The 16,526-nt window shown below is 54.3% G+C and overlaps 1 protein-coding gene across 1 annotated transcript in view; it reads left to right on the top strand.

The window, feature by feature from the left end:
* TEKT3 (tektin 3) overlaps nucleotides 1–9,868 on the top strand; it is a gene marked incomplete at both ends in the record, with an annotated part of 49,855 nt that extends 39,987 nt beyond the window's left edge. The window contains 7 exons of the mRNA XM_082294187.1: nucleotides 3,790–4,389; nucleotides 4,909–4,992; nucleotides 6,343–6,536; nucleotides 6,749–6,892; nucleotides 8,069–8,291; nucleotides 8,820–8,974; nucleotides 9,637–9,868. Of these exons, the coding sequence (XP_082150313.1) occupies nucleotides 3,790–4,389; nucleotides 4,909–4,992; nucleotides 6,343–6,536; nucleotides 6,749–6,892; nucleotides 8,069–8,291; nucleotides 8,820–8,974; nucleotides 9,637–9,868 (1,632 nt within the window). The remainder of the gene's footprint in view (nucleotides 1–3,789; nucleotides 4,390–4,908; nucleotides 4,993–6,342; nucleotides 6,537–6,748; nucleotides 6,893–8,068; nucleotides 8,292–8,819; nucleotides 8,975–9,636) is intronic.
* Nucleotides 9,869–16,526: the final 6,658 nt, after the last annotated feature.

Below are 16,526 nucleotides of genomic sequence, written 5' to 3'. Positions count from 1 at the left end.
ATCTCAGAGAATCATGGAATGGTTTGGGTTGGGAGGAAACCTAAAGCCCATCTCATCCCACCCCTGCCATGGGCAGGGACACCTTCCACTGTCCCAGGCTGCTCCAAACTCCCTCCCAACCCAACCCACTCTGGGGTTCTGTGGTTCCATGAATAAACAGTGGATCCCTTTCAGGCAGGTGCAGCATTTATGGGAGACAGAGGAACATTCAAACGTGAGTAAAACTGTGACTGGGCTGTTCTTGGGTACGTGCAGGCTCACAGGGGATGCTATAAAGGATCTGGGTCTGGGTATTTTCAGCAGGGCAGCTCCTGACCCAGTGTAATGCTGTATTAATAGACAGCCAGAATGTAGAGCTGTGACACAAAGATCAACAGCTCTTGGCAGTAGGTTTTGTACTCAGGTATCCAAATGTATCCCTTGAAATTCCAGTTTGCTCAGCCTGGCCGGCCTGGGCTGCCGTGCTGAGAACTGGCACCTCTGCTTCCCATCAGCTCACCCTGGTTGTGTTCTTTTATTCTGAGCTAAACTGGTTGAGGCTTCAGCACAAGCTGTGTCCTCACGTGTCCACCCGAACTGGATGCGGCCCAGCACAGCTGGGTGGGGACAGTTTGTAATTTTAGTGATGCTGCAGCTGTTGGAGTTGTAGTCAGAATTAAGGAACCAGGTTTAATTACTAGAATAAATGGTGGGGGTGTAAAGAGCCTGTTTAATTCACTGGGGCACCCAGAGATTTGGGATTTTGGGATCACAGACTGTGTGCACTTGGCCGCTACTTGAGAGGCACTTGTGGTATTTGGCTGTTTTACCTGTGCCAATTTTCCTCCTCATCTTTGCAGCTTTTAGGATGTGCGAGAGGAGGTCTAGGTTGGATTTTAGGAACAGATTCTTCCCCCAGAGGGTGCTGGGCACTGCCCAGGCTCCCCAGGGAATGGGCACGGCCCCGAGGCTGCCAGAGCTCCAGGAGCGTTGGGACAGCGCTGCCAGGGATGCCCAGGGTGGGATTTGGGGTGTCTGGGCAGGGCCAGGGGCTGAACTGGGTGATCCCTGTGGGTCCCTTCCAGCCCAGGCCATTCTGTGATTCTTGTGGGGCCAAAGCTGGGCCCCCTGCGATGTCCCCACTGTCCCTGTGCTTGTGGCGCTGCCCCGGAGGGTCCTGCCTGGGCTTCACTGAGCACCGTGGGCCATTTACAGCATTATCAAATTATTATTGCCTAATTTTGCAATTACTTCAAAAGCCCTGTGGTTGCCTCCCACAATCAGTGGTGTCCCTGGTCGGGCAGTGATTCATCTGAACAGAATTAGCCACGGGCAGGGCGTGAGAGCCGAGCTGGAGCTGGGAGCGTGCAGGGAGCAGAGAGCTGGGCTGGTGTCCTGCTGGGGGACGGGGCTTGGCTGGCTTTCACTGCAATTATGTTATCTGGTTTGGCTGTAGGAAAACCAACTTAGGCGCTGAATGTTTGGTTTCAGGTGGATGAAGCTGACTCCTCACCCTGCTGAAGCAGGACGTGCGCTAGAAGGGAAATGAAGATGTGCTGCACTCTGTGCACATGAAGCACTTTGGGTTTCATTTTCTGTCACTCCTTGGCAAGGGGCAGAGCTGCCCAGGGAGCCCAGCCCAGGAGGGGGGGCCAGGGGGTCACTGCATCACCAGGGCCTGGGAAACCCCTCAGTGCAGTCCCCGTCTGCAGGTGCAGGAGTTGGGAGAATCAGGAGAAACTGAGGTGGCTGAGAGAGGGCAGAAACGCCAGCCTGGGTACTTGATGAGCCATGGACACAGCCGGGAAATGAGGAAAATGAAAATATTCCTGTGGATGAAGTGAGACATGGAAGCTGCCACAGCAGAACTGAATGGTGTTCCCAAAAGCTGGGGAGAGACCCCCTTGGATGAGCTGGAGTGCCTGGGCTCACCCCCAACATCCCTACCCAGCTCCTGTCTGCCTGTTCCCAGGCTAGAGCCAGAGATAACCGGGAAAGCATTCCCAGGAGTATTCCCAGTGTCACTGGGTGACTGCTGCTTGTCACCCTGGTGCTGGGAGGGGCTCCTGGGACATCTCACTGGGGTGCCAGCACCCCCACTCTGGGGCACCCACCCACCCAGTGAGGCTCTGGCTGGCCCAGGAGCACCAGTGAGGACACTGGGTTGCCCAGGGTGGCACCGGGCTGTCCACTGAGAGCCCTGAGTTCATAGGACCATAAAATATCCCAGGTTGGAAGGGACCCATAAGGATCATGCTCCTTGCAGGGCAACCTGCACCTAAACCAGGTGGCCACGAGCATTACCCTGCCACTCAACCCCTGCCCCTGCTTGCCCAGGGGCTGCACAAAGCTGCCCAGCAGGGAAGGAGGTTTAGGGCAGGAACTGGGATGCCCTGGGAGGTGTTTGCTGGCCCCAGGTTGCCCACCCAGCACGCTGTGTTGCCCAACAGCCATTGCTGTGGCCATTACAGGGCGGGTCAATGGCCAGGACGGGTCACAGAGCCCGGACACTGTCACAGAACCCCCCCAGAACACAGTCACTGGCCACGGAACCCCCCGCCCATAGCAACGGGGCCCTGTGCCAGTGCTGCCCCTCGGGTCTGGGCAGAGCCGGGCAGTGCCAGCACCACCACAGCACCCAGTGATGAGCAGCAGCACCCCCAGGCACCCCCAGCCCTGAGCTCACCCCATCCTCGCAGCCAGGGGGGAGCTGTGCCTGACGGGGAGGGACCACCAGCACAGCCGGTACTGCCCTCAGCCCCAACCCTCCTCCATCCCCCATATCCCAGACTGGGCCCTCAGCAGCTCCTGGGGTGTGCCCGTGTCCACGGGGACTGGAACCTCTCATCCTGGCATGGCTTATCCCAAAGGAGACACAGGGGCATTTATTTCAGCTGGAAGTGTGTGGAAAAGGAATCCAGTCCATTCCCAAGGCTTTTTTCTCCCTTGAACACTTGTCTGTCAGTGGCTGAAGGGGAAGGATTTATTCGCAGGGGTGGGAGCCAGGGAAAGCATCTCCCACTCTCCAGCTGCTGCTCCCCAGGTATCAGTAAGTGGCATGGAGACAGGGAATGGCAGTGGCCTGTCCCCAGCAGGGACAGAAGGGCTGGAGTGACGGGTTTGTGGGAACAGCACTCGCAGGGGCGTTTGCTGGAGCTGAGCACAGACGTCTCATCCTCGGTTCTGCCAAACTGACTCTGAGCCAGTCACACCTGTGAAAGCTTTTGTGCTGAATTTGAGGCTGCGAGTGTCCCACTGCCCACCCCAAAGCCTTTGGCCAGGCTGGATCCTGGGATGAGACTCGCTGGCCTGGGTTGGAAGGGACCATCCCTGCCATGGGCAGGGACACCTCCCACTGTCCCAGGCTGCTCCAAGCCCCAATGTCCAGCCTGGCCTTGGGCACTGCCAGGGATCCAGGGGCAGCCCCAGCTGCTCTGGGCACCCTGTGCCAGGGCCTGCCCACCCTCCCAGGGGAGGTCATTAGATTGACAGGGAAAATGAAGGAATAATAGGAAATAAAGAATTAAGGAAAACAAAGGTGTGAGATCTGTCATCCTCTTTAACAGCCGTGATTTGTTTCTCTCCTCATTTCAAGACCTGACACAAGATACCAAGGACAAAGCTGGTATCAAATCCCTCCCCATCCAAATGCTTGGGATTCTGTCAGGGGGGATTTACCTTCAGGAGATTTAGGGGCTGTGTGGGTGCCCCGGGCAGGGCTGGTCCCATCACAGGTTGGGTGTTGCTGTAAGAGGTGCCACAAGGACAGGAACTCTCTGAGTGCAGTTTTCCTCTGCCTCCTTTGTGCAGGACCCGCACCAGCTGCATTCCAGGATGGAACTCTACGGCTATCCCTTAAAAGCCAAGTTTAACCAGCCACGGCCACCACCTCCCAAGGTCCTGCCGGCCACCAACACCATGACCACCAGCTACAAGAACCGCATTCCCTACCATCCTGAGAGCTTCAGCATGCCATGGATGCCCAACTCCTACTACAAAGCAGCTGCCCTCAACCCAACCTTGTCTCCCCTCACTGAAAGCTTCCCGGGGCTTCCCCCCACCAAGATAGTTCCTTTTATTTCCGAGAGACCCAACGGCGTCTTCAGCCGGCACTCGCTGGATGACTGGCACAGGTCCAACATGACCAACTACAAGGAGTCGGAGACCACCCGGCACAACGCGGAGCGCCTGCGGGCCGACCTGACCCGCACCATCAAGGACGTGTACCAGCAGGCCAAGAGGACCCAAGGGGAGAGCACCAAGAACCTGGGAGAGCGCGTCAATGACATAGAGTACTGGAAATCCGAGCTCTGCATCGAGCTGGATGCCATGATCAGGGAGACCAATTCCCTGATGGACATGCAGAAACGGCTGGAGAGAGCCTTGGCCGACACCGAGGGCCCCTTCCAGGTAGGGACCCTGCAGCCCCCAGCCCAAACATCTGCAGCCACTCAAACCTCTCATAAAGTTCATCCCAGCTCTGTAACACTGGAAAGTTTTCATGGAGAGCCCATTAGTTGAGTCAGTGGTAAACAAATCCCCTGCATCTGCTGCGTTCCCCTCCAGCACATGCTGAGCACATCACTGCAGTGTTTGTTTAACCAAGTATTTCCCTATCCAAAATCCCGGTTTGGGACACAGAAGGCCATGTCTTACTACGAGGCTCTGGGGAGGTCAACAGCGAGCCTGACACAGGTCCCTGCATTCAGCTGTGGTGGCCCAGGAACACGCGGGCTCCCTCCCGCTGGTTCCGTGCTGAAGTTGCACTCGGCTGCGGCTGTCAGCTCACCCAGCTGCCTCGGGCAGCTTTTCCCAGGCTGCCATCCCTGTGCCCACCGGAATTTTCCTGCATTCCCTGATATGGGCACTGTCCCTGCAGGGAGCCCTGCCCCTGCAGCCAGCACTGATGTCATGACATGTCCCCACCAGGTCGCTCACAAGTGTTTGCTCAATCGGGAGAAGAGGATGGGCATCGACCTGGTCAATGACGACGTGGAGAAACAGCTCATCACAGTAAGTTTGGCAGCACACATCATGTGCCAAAGTTATTTTTACCTAAACTCCTCTGAACAAGTTTGGCAGCCCTGTTCCCTCACTGGCTCTTCAGCGCTGGTGAGGTGCTAAATTCTTCAACTCTCCAAACCTGCTGGGGCAGGGGCTGGTGTTCCCACTCAGCAGCGTGTCCATGGGAGAGGAGGGAAGAGCTGGAAACCAGCCGGGTTTGTGTGGCTTATCAGGGTCCTCTGTCCCTCTTTGAGGAGTCTGTGAGATGGTCCTGCCTTTCCGAGTCCTGCCAGCACAGACCTCTGTTTATTTATCTGCTCTGTCTCTGTATCTATAGCACATTCTATATATTACACACACACGCAGATGGAGAGGGCAGGGTGTGCCTGAGCTCGTCTGCTTTCCCCAGCTATATTAGCTGGGCTAATAAAAGATACTCATTCCACTTCCCCCAGCTCTGCTCTGCTCAGGGCAGTGTGGCTGCAGCAGGACTGACGCTCTGTGTGCTCAGGCAATGGATTTGATAGAAATCATAGAAACCTGCACTCCTGCCTGCCTTTATCTAGGCTGCTTTAAATCATGAATTAAAAGCAAACATGAGGAGAGCTGGCACAGCAAATGGGATCCTAATGCAGGGTACAGCAAAACAGAATCACTGCAAAAGCCTCACAAAACTGGGAAGGAAATTGCAGCCCCTGGGCCTGTGAAGTCACTGCTCTCTTAGAAGATGTTTTGTTATGAGTCAGGCCCTGAAAATTTAAATGATTAATTTAAAAGTCCTGAGGGTTTAGGAAAATTATCAGAGCTGGTATCTCCATAATGCCATTTGGGTTTTTAAGTGTTTGGGATGCATTTAGGCTGTGCTTTCAGCTGGCTCCTGCAGACAGGAGGATTGAAAATCCCTGGGTTTGGAGCACTGCTCACCAGCCTCTGGAAACCTTCACGGGGACAATAGGCTTGTGCTGGAGTCAAGGGAGCTGAGAGCAGCACGAGCCTTCCTCCAGGGGAGCTGAACCCTGCCTAGAACTGACTGGGGATTTACACCAAAGTCCTCTTGTCCCATATGGATGGGATTTCTTGTGGGGAGGAAAATGCCCTGGGACTGGGGATGGGGATGCGTGGCACTGCTGGCCCAGGGTATCACTGTGCCTGTTCACATCAGGTCAGGATCTGGCTCTGTCTCCCTGTGATGGAACCAAGCAGCCCTGGCCATTGATGTCAAGATGAATAAACTTGGGAATCCACCGTGGAAGTGATTTCAGAGACCTTGGCCATGGCCACAGCCCCCTCCTGTCCCCTGCTGGTGCCTGGCCATGGCTCAGCTGCACAAGCACTGGGGCTGGGGGGCCCTTCCTGCAGCCTCTGTTTGCTGTGGGGGAAAGGGGAGCCCTCGCTGTGTGCGAGGCTGGAGAGGCCCGAGGGGAGCAGTGCCCCCGATGTCTGAGCACCGAGGCTGATGGGGTCTGTTCTGCCTTCGCCCAGGAAATCAAGACCATCAGGTCCTGCCGGGAGAGGTTACAGCAGTGCCTGGACACGGTGAACTGCCAGCTCATGTAAGGAGGGCTCTGGGCCCCTGCTGCAGGGCTGATGTGCAGCTGTGCCGTGGCCCCCAGCAGATCCCTACTGCCCCGCTCCCTGCGGTCAAAGCCCTGCAGGCTCCACGGGAGGCAGGCAGGGATGCTCCGGGAGCTGCAGGGGAATGGGATGGGCAGGAAACCATCCCACGCCTCCATCCCGACTGAGGCCGGCACTTTGTGTGTTCCAGGTGCAACAAGGAGGCCCGGCAGGAGCTGGAGAAGGACCTGGCTGACAAACAGATGGGCCACCACATCGACAGCAAGTGCTACCAGCTGAAGAACACCTCCAGAGGCATCCACTACTACAAAGGCGTGGAGAGGGTCGATGCCACGTGAGCACGGGGGGCCCTGGCGGGCACAGACCCTGTCCCGGGCAGGGAGCTGGGATTTCCTGGCCCACTCTGAAGGCACATCCATCCCTCCTGGAGACATCCACCTCCAGGGCTCGTTCCCCTCTGGTCTCTCCAGGGGGAGAAGAACTCTCTGCTTTCAGATGGATGCTGAGCACCCAGCAGGCGAAAGCGAGCCCGAGCTAATTAAACATTAGATCAGGGCTCAGAGCTCAGCCTGCAAACAAATTCAGCCCAGCACCTCTGCACAGCTCATTAAGTTCATGCATATTTTCAAAGGTGTGTCAGTGCTTGCCTGAGTGCTCCTCACTGATGGAAAGTCTGGGGGCTCACCCCTGCATGGAGAGGGCCTGGCAGGGAGCCGAAATGACCCAGAAAATAAAGAAGTGAGAGCGTGGTCCTGCAACAGAGTTCAGCTGCCTTTGAGTGCCAGGAATTCAGCTTTGGCTCTGCAGTAAATGAACAGTGACCTAACCCAGCACTCACAGAGAGATGCCCTAAGTGGCAAAGGGCTGAGAGAATAAATCTGCTCACACACACCCATGAGGTTTATGGAGAGGCACAGATTGATACCATTTTTTTAATAGTTTGAATAATTATTCACAGTAGAGCTCAGACACATTTAAACAGGCAAATGGATTGCAAAGGATTGAGGCTAAAATTCAGAGGAGGGTAAAATGTGCCGAGAATCAGCAGGTTTTAAATGGAGCTTATGTGGTATTTAAGTCTTTTGTTGACCTTGTTCTGGACTACTGCACAGGCAGGAACTTCATCCCAAATGCACAGACAGGGAACGGAGTGGGATCTAAAGCTTGTTCGGTTTAGTGGGAGACTGAGATGGGCTGTGAGCAAAAGGAATTGGCTGAATTGTGATGTGTGTGTCCTCGTGGGGCTGGGAACTCCTTGGCCCTTAATGCCTCGAAGGTGTAAATAGGAGCTCTGACTGGAATCTCTGTTTTTAATGGGAGAATCTTTTGTTTGAGCTTTCACAAGCTGTCTTCATGAACATGCCCTCATTTGACAAATATCATCAAACAAACGGGGTCCAGATGTTTCACTTCCATGTAATTTAATTAAGAGCGCAGATTTCATTTGCATCAATCTCCACCCAGGCTCAGCAGCGTGGGTTTGCCAAGGGCCTGTCCTCTCCCCCCGCAGGGTCTCGGTGCCAGAGACGTGGGCCAGGTTCACGGACAACAACATCTTCCGCTCGCAGAGCGCGCGCGCGACCTCGGCCAAGCTGCGCGCGAGCACCGAGAGCCTCCTCATGGGCACGGCCGACGAGATGTGGCGGCAGTTCAGCAAAGTCAACGACGCCTTCACCAGCCGCATCACCGAGACCGCCAACGCCAAGAGCAAGATCCAGACACACCTGGCCAAGGTACCCGACCCTGCCCTGGCGCTGCCGCTGCCACTCAACTTCCTCCCGAGGGATGGGCAGTTATCCGTGGGCTCCCTGCCCTGCTCTGCCAGATCAGTGATGGGACCTGCCCCGGGCCAGTGGGACTCATGGAAAGCTCCCTGGCAAGGCCTCAGACTGGTTAAGTTTGCAGCACTGGGGGCTGATGCCACATCCTTAAATGAGGAGCTGTTAAAACCTTTCCCTCTGTTAGCTGATGGATGATCAGTTCTTGCACGCAGCAGTTTTGGGAAGCTGGTAATTTGACACATCCATCACTGCTCCTAAACCTCCTCTGCTCCTAAATCTCTGATGTGACAGCAAGAGCAAAGAGATTTTCCCTGAAAACTCTGCTGCATCTGTGCCTTGATGTGGCAGAGCAACAGTGGCCTGAGCCCGGGGGCTGCTTATTGAACTTGGGTTTTTTCTGCACAAACAGAGAAAAGGGAATGATGGGATCACTTGAGAAGGTATCTTTTCACTGATGCCCGTGTCTCTGTTTCACCCTAGACACGGCAGGAAATCTTCCAGATCGAGACGAAGATCCAAGTCATCCAGAAGACCATAAGGGACAAAGAGGTTCAGTTAAAGGTGGCTCAGACCCGGCTGGATGAGCGCACGAGGAGACCCAACGTGGAGCTGTGCCGGGACGCTGCCCAGATCCGGTACGGCCGGGCTGCAGGGCTGCCAGGGCTCGGGGAGTCACTCAGGAGCATGTCTGCATGACAAAATTGCTTTTTTCCCCTAAATATTCCTTCCATGAGTGCCCTGGTAGAATCTAAAGCACTGAGCAGGTGTCCCAGCCTCTGGGTGCTGGGAGAACTCTGCACCTGCGACGGAGGCTGGACACCACGGCCAGGTCCAGCCTGATGCCACCCCATGAGGGGCTGGAATTTTCCCACTTGGGTAAACCTCATCTTCTCTCCTGTCTCATCCAGGCAGCTGGATGTGCTCAGTTTTGAAGGATAAGCCCTTATTTGCTGTGTGTGCATCCTGTGCAGGACCCCTGCACAGGGAAATCCAGGAGGGTGAACTAACAAAGCCACAAACCCAAACAGAAACGGGAAACCACAGCTGCTCATTCCTGTTCCCGGTGGCGCGAGCTGCTCTGGCAGACGTGGCTGAACATATCCAGAGCTTTGGAACAAACTTCTCCATTCCTCCCAATGGAGGTCGGGAGGAGCTCTGCCCTTGGCTTTCCCATACCAGGAATGGGGCGCTGGCTTCAGCCTGGGTGTGCTGATGGGGGAAATCCTGTGCCCAGAGGGCCCATCTGGACGGGCACCGCCCCGTGGTGGGGCTCTAACGGGGTCCCGCTGCTTTCCAGCCTTGTCCAAGAGGTCAACGAGATCAACGAGACACTGCGGAACCTGCACCAGTGCCTGCGGGCCTCCGAGGACATGCTGCAGATGCTGGTGCGCTCCAAGGGCGTCCTGGAGCACGACCTGGTGGTCAAGAACAACTCCCTGTTCATCGACCAGGAGCGCTGCATGGGGATGCGCAAGAGCTATCCCAGCACCGTGCAGATCCTGGGGTACGTCTCCGCAGGACTCACCTGAGCGCGCTGCACCGACGGCGGGACACCTTCCCACTTTCCCTCAGCTTCTTTGCCAATACATTGTTGCAATTTCACAAACGTGTTTGGATGTCATTTCCTGATGTAAACTCCGGGCAGAAATTAAATGAGCGTTTTGTTTGTTGGGTTACCAGGATAATTTTTTTCCTTGGTATTTTCTCTTTCACTGTGTGCCAGGAAGGAGCTGAAAATATCCTGTATGTCACCAAATCCACCCACGGGGACCCATCCCTGCCTTTCCAGTCTGTGTTTTCAGGAGAAAAACTGTCGCATCTTCCTCCTTTGGAGTGTGTGTGATGTGGAAAAGGCACAAGGGGAAGTAAAGCCACTTGTCAGAATAATGAACTGCTGACATGCATGATGGACTTTTAATGGTGCAGTAGAAGACACACAAACTGTCCTGGAAAAAGTTGCAGTTTGTGCTGTTCCTAAAATAGAAAAATGTGCATTTTAAGCAGATTTCTAATGATAATTGTCTTGCTTTTGAAAAAAGTTAAATGCCATCAGAAATGTCAGTGCTGGGGTCTTAAAAAGAGGAAGTAGATTTGACTTGAAGAAAGTTCATTAAGAAAATGCTGTGGGTTTAATTTTGGCTTCCTAATTAAACTTCTCACGTGTGGTTTGTTGGTGGGAGCACCAAAGCACTTTGAAGATAAAGAGATTAATCAGTGTTTAAGCCCCTCTGGCTTCCAGGGAACCTTCTCTTGCTGTAAATCTGACTAATTTTACCAAGTATTGGAATTTTCAGAGGGATAAGTCTTCAATCGATCTGAGACTGAGTGTGAAAGTAATTTTGCAGTTTCCCTCCTTAGACTCACACGTTTCTTAAGTCTTTTAACCCCAGCAGTCAAGCTCAGCCTAAAGCCGGAGAGCACCAGGAATCCCAAAGGAGCAGAAGCTCGAGTCCCTCCCCCTCTCTCAGGAATCCAGGGCAGGGACCACCAGCCCAGCGTGGGGGCTCTCAGGAGCTGGGAGCACCTTTCCTTGTCCCCATCCCGGGGTGACTCCTCCTCATCCCACAGACCCCTCTGTCCTCCCCCCTCCGTCCTCAGCGTCTTGGCAGGATCTCCATCCCAGCACCAGCCCTAAACAGGAAACAATTTCTTTCTAACCTTTTTTTTCTTTACTAGCACTTCTGTCGAGACTAAAAATAGATTTCCTCTGCTTTGTGTGTCTTGGGGCCGGAGTCTGTCAGAGACAGCAGCCACCCTTTCCAAGGAAAGGGACAACTGTGAGCAGGAAAAGCTGCCCAGCTGATCACACCTTCCCTTTCTGCACTTCCCTGCCCCCCAAAGGGCCCCCTCGGGCTGCTCTGGGCTGTTCTCTGCCTGTGCTCCTTTCCCGAAGCCTTCCCCAGCCCCTGGTGATTTTGGCTGCTCCGCTTCTCTGCAGCCCCTCTCCAGATGTTTTCAGGTTTTTGGGCTCCATGAGTTTGTCCCCAGCTGAGGTGGGGCAGCAGTGGCACCCACAGCCCCTTCCTGAAAAGCTCCAGCCTTTGAGTACCCGGAGCCAAGTCCTGGCACCAGCGACAGCTTTGCCTTCGTTTCACTTCCACCTTTGGTTTTGAGTCACGTCAAAAATATCTGGGCTCTGTTTTACAGTGAGGGCACACCACGATCAGTCTCCACTTTTCTCCAGTTTTGCTTTCAGAGCTCCCCAAACACTGATCTTTCCCACTGGCCCAGCTCCTTTAGGGCTTTCTCCTGATTGCCAGCATTTATGTGGTGCTGCAATTACCCAGCTCCATTTTCTCTTGCTGTCCTGCCCTCTCAATGCTCCTTTCCACAACTCTGCCAAAGAGTTTCTTTCCTCTCTTCGAGCCGTGACCAGAGGAATTTCAGTTTCAGCTCCTCTAATTTCTTTCACAAATACTTTCCACTTTCCTGCAGCAATTTCCCAGACGTTAGAGAATTCCCAGGTCCCTCTGGGGTTTCGTTCTCTCCACGCCAGTTTTCCATAAGTTGTCAGTACTGATGTTACTTCTGGCAGCTGATATCCCCAGCTGCCCCCAGACACTTTGCTCAGGGCATCCCATGTGTGCTTCAGAGTGAGTCCCTTGCTTCCCCTGAGGGGAGCCCACCCTGCACAAACTCCTCTAAAATGGGTCTCCAGGGACAGGCTTTGGGTGCAATTGCAATGAACACGTGGCTCTTGGCCAGGTCTCCTGCACGGGGATGGATTTGCTTTCCATGACAGAGCTGCTGCTGAGTGAAGCTGCTCCATTTAATCCCCACAGGGCTCTGTTTGGGATTTGAGCAGCCTTTGATGCATTCCAGGAGATGAAACAACAGCCCGGCCTCCTCCTGCTGATGGCTGGGATGCCTTTGCTGCCGTGCCATTAAATGATTTCCTTTCAGAGGTCACTTCTAAATCACAGCCCAGGCCCATCATCCACCTTTCTGCACGGATGGGATGCCTCCTTTCTCCACTCTGAGGAACGACGTGTCTGCTTTTATTGCTATTTATTGCTGGTTTATTGCTGCCTCTCTCAGCCAAGTTGCTGAGGAAGTTTGTGGAAATTCCTTTGCATCTTAGAGCCATCTTCCCACCCTTTTGCATCATTCCTTTTGCATCACTGCTGCAGAGCTGGGTGTGTAAATTAATTGTTTACTGACTGGAAGAAAGACAATAAATTAATAAACCCAGGACGCTGTTGCTTTGTGTCAGTCCTGGATCCAGGTGAACACTCCAGGCAGGGCTAGCAAGACACTTCTCAGACAGGAGGTTCTGTTGTTTAAGAAAACAAAAATCATTGAATGTCCTGGAAGGGTTTGACATGAATTTGGGCGAAGTCAAAGCTTGCCAAAACCCATGTTAACAATGTATTGCATAACTAGGGCAGATTATTGTGCTCAAGGGAGAGAGAATTCCCCAAACAGCATCAGCAGTCAGAAAAAAACCAACCCTAAACTCATTGCTATTATGGAAAAAAAGGGAGAAAACTTTGGCAAAATGCTAAAGGAAAATTTGGGCAGTGTAGGATCACAGAAATGCTTGTGCTGGCTCAGAGCAAAGTGCAGCCTCTGGTGCAGCCTCTGCCAGAGCCAATGGGAGATGCTGAGATAAAAGCACCAGAAGGCGGCAGGAACTCTGTGAGATTCTCCCAGTCCACTTTCCCAGCTTCCAGCACTTAGTATCCCAAGGACTTCCTGAGCTGACAGGGCTGTCCCTGGATTTAATATCCCCCAATGGATTCGTTTCACATGCTCTTGTTCCCGTTGCTCTTGGAGCCCGCACAGCATCCGCTGTGTCCCTGAGCAGGGATCCGCAGGGCACGGAGCATCCGCACCCTCAGAGCGGCAGTGGCCACTCCAGGGACCCTGGGGGGACTGAAAAAGGGGCCAGACCTGGCACTGCTGGAGCCAAAAGTGTAAAACTCATTAGTTTGGGCAAAAATGTGGCTCAAAGCTGGTTTAGACCTGTGTCCTCTGTAGGGTCTGTTCTGTGCTGGCAGGAGATGAGCACGAACCAGCCGCTCAGGAAGGATCTGAGGATGTTCAGAGTCCCAGCTGGGAAGCTCAGTTGATTTTTTGAGGGTTTGGGGGTCAGTGGGTAAATTTTGGTTTCCCTGAAGTCAGTGGGATTTTCTCCAGCGATTTCAGCCTGGCTCTATCAGTGCTGACAACTGGCTTGGAGTGGAAAGTGAAAAGTTGGATGAAGTTGGTTTGGGGGCATGAATGCAGACAGGACTAAAGTGTTCTATAATTTCTTCTTGCACTGGCAGAAAACAAATCGGGAAAAACAAGTCAATGCTTCCAAGATATATTAGACCTTTTGTTATTGAAGTCTGCTCAATATAAAGTCTCCCCTTCCATTTCTTTCCGGTTGAAACATTTTTTCTGATACCCATCCCAGCGGTGCAAATGTATTTCTATATTTACAAATCTATCTATCTATCTATACATATCTGTATATCTGCATGTGTCTCCTTTGAGGGAGCACCATGGATCCTCCACAAAGTGCAGTCAAACCATATCCCGCCCTCCTCTTTTTCTTAGTGGCACAGTTGTTTGAAAACAGGATTTTCCCCGCCCAGTTCCCTTCCCAGCCCCCAGTGAACGGCAGGAGGGGTTTGCTGATGGCAGCGCAGATTTCGGCCCCTGCCCTTTGCATTTCAAACCCTCCTCGCTAATGGCCTTAATCACCAGGGTAGGGAACAGGAAGCGAGTCCCTAAAATTGTGATGAGAGAGCAAAATGTGGGGTTAAAAATGTTCATCTTCACAAAGACATAGAGAGGAAATGTTATCTTTTGGTGTAGTTGGGAAAGGTTTGTCTTAAGAGGGGTTTCGTTCACCTGGCCCGAGGACAGGGACGAGCAGAGCCTCGATGTGCTGCTTCATTGATGCCACACAGTTAAATGAGCCTGAGATCCCTTTCAATCCACCCCTGCCTTGTCAGATTAGCATCTGAGCCCCGTAAATTGATAGAAACCCCACTTTCTTTCCTGAATTCTCATCATTTTAGTCTAGAATTTCAAGCTGAAGCATCATATTGAAAGTAGCCCCATGGAATAGATCCAAAGTGAGAAATCCACATTTTTTACCCAGGGTTTATACAACTCGTCAATCTTCCAGTATTCCCAGCACAGCCTGTGGCGAATCTTGTTCGTACGCAAAACATTTTTCCAATTTATTGTGGCGCCTGCTTTGATTCGGGCGGGGTGGCACTGCCAGCCCCCTCACCCCGAGCCTGAGCGGGGGCAGCTCCCGAGCCCCGGGAGCACCGGGAGAGCCTCAGCCCGTCCTTGGGTGTGACGTCGTCTCTCCAGCAAACCCCCGAGGGCTCTGCTGTGACCACCCTCGCTTCCTCGCCTCCTCTCGCCCCTGGCCAGGCTCCCTCCAGCATCTCCGGCTGACAGAAGGCGCGGAGAGGAGCTTTGCCCCCGCCCCGGCACCCGAGCTCTGTCACAGCTCGTGCTCAGCTGATGTTTGTCCCAAACCCTGCTCGGTTTCCCAAAGAAGTGTCCAAGCAGCAGGGGAGTGATGTGCTCTCCTCTGTGGGCTTTCTCCACCGTTTCCAATCCACGGCTCTCAGCCAAAATAGCCTTTGTTACCCACACACTGCTCTTTTCCCTCGTTTGAGTTTCAGGTATTTCTCCCGTGCTTAAAAAGCTGCTTTTGGCACCTTATTCAGAGCCGGAGCCGGGGCGGTTTTGCTGTCCCACACTCCCGGAGGAGCTCGGGAGCTGTCTGTGACCCCCACACGTCCCAGTGCCTTCCCCCACTGTGCATCCCGCTGTGCTCCAGGTTGGATATTTTATCCGGGAACAGCAGCCCAGATCTCAGACCTGCAAATCCAAACCAGAGAATGCTCTCTGCCAGAGCCTGGATGGCAGCCCTTGGGGCAAGACCTTTCTCTCTCAGCCCCGAGCGTGGGGGCTCCTTCAGGCACCCGGCCCACGGGGCAGGACAGCCCCAGTCAGCCGCATTAACCAGGAATGTTCCGATGGTGGCGCAGATGTTTCAGTCCTCTGGGCTTTGCAGTCCTGGCACTGACGGGCGCCACAGGGTGCAGAGGGACGGTAGCAGCAGAGGAATCGGCGGGATTTTTTGGAGGGGAGGGGAAATTGCATCCTTTGGAATCTCGTTTTAGCCGCTGGCCTCTCTCCCCCGACCCCCTCCCCCCCCCCCGGGTGCTCTCAGCTCCCCTCCCGCTCTCTGGCCGATGTCTGTGCCGGGACCCCTTACGTGAGTGTGAGGAGCCCGTGCTGCAGGAACACGCCTTTGCTTGCCAGGAGAGAGGCGCCAAGCACGCTTCCCGACCTCCTTTCTCCCAAGATTTACAATCCCGGTGGCTGGATGCCGAATTCCCTCGTTTGTGCAACAGTGCGGGACGAGTCTGGAGCTGGTGCGTGGAGAGGGGAGGTGATGGGGATTGGTGTTAATGCTCAGCACTCCCAGGAGTGTGCAGGGCTCCTGGCGGGATTATTTGGGAGCCGGGGGTGGGCTCTGGGGGGGTGGGGGGGTGTTTGAACAGATTGGCTGTGCTCGAGGAATGAGCGAGGGTGGCAGTGCAGCCACCCCTTCCTTCCCGAGCACCTGCATCAGAGATCCCAGAATGGGCACTATCCCAGGCTGCTCCAAGCCCCAATGTCCAGCCTGGCCTTGGACACTGCCAGGGATCTAGGGGCAGCCCCAGCTGCTCTGGGCACCCTGTGCCAGGGCCTGGCACCCTCACAGAGAAGAATTTCTCCCAATATCCCGTCTATCCCTGCCCTCTGGCAGTGGGAAGCCATTCCCCGTGTCCTGTCAATCCAGACCCTTGCCCCAAGTCCCTCTCCAGCTCTCCTGGAGCCGTTTTAGGCAGTGGAAGGGCTCTGAGCTCTCCCCAGAGCCTTCTCCAGCAGAACAGCCCTAACTCTCTGAGTGTCCTCCCGAGCTCTGGAAAATCGCATGCTACATCTAGTGAAAAGTTGCTCAGTTCCACCTAATTTGGCTCTCAAGCGCTAAAAGATCGACTCCAAGCGCTAGAATCCCTTCAGCTCAGCCAGATGCTCATTTCCCAAATCCTGTGCCTCGGATCCTGTCCAGGGCTGCACAAACCGCTGGGCCGGGGTGAGGGGACCCCCGACGTGGGGAGCTCTGCCCTCTCCGGGCACCGGCCGGTCCTGCTCGGACACCCCGGGGCTGCAGCGCCCACG

This window comes from Coloeus monedula (genome assembly GCF_965178545.1).
Source record: "Coloeus monedula genome assembly, chromosome: 19".
Lineage (NCBI taxonomy): Eukaryota > Metazoa > Chordata > Aves > Passeriformes > Corvidae > Coloeus > Coloeus monedula.
Note: the sequence above shows the minus strand (reverse complement) of the source record. Positions and strands in the feature narration are given on the sequence as shown.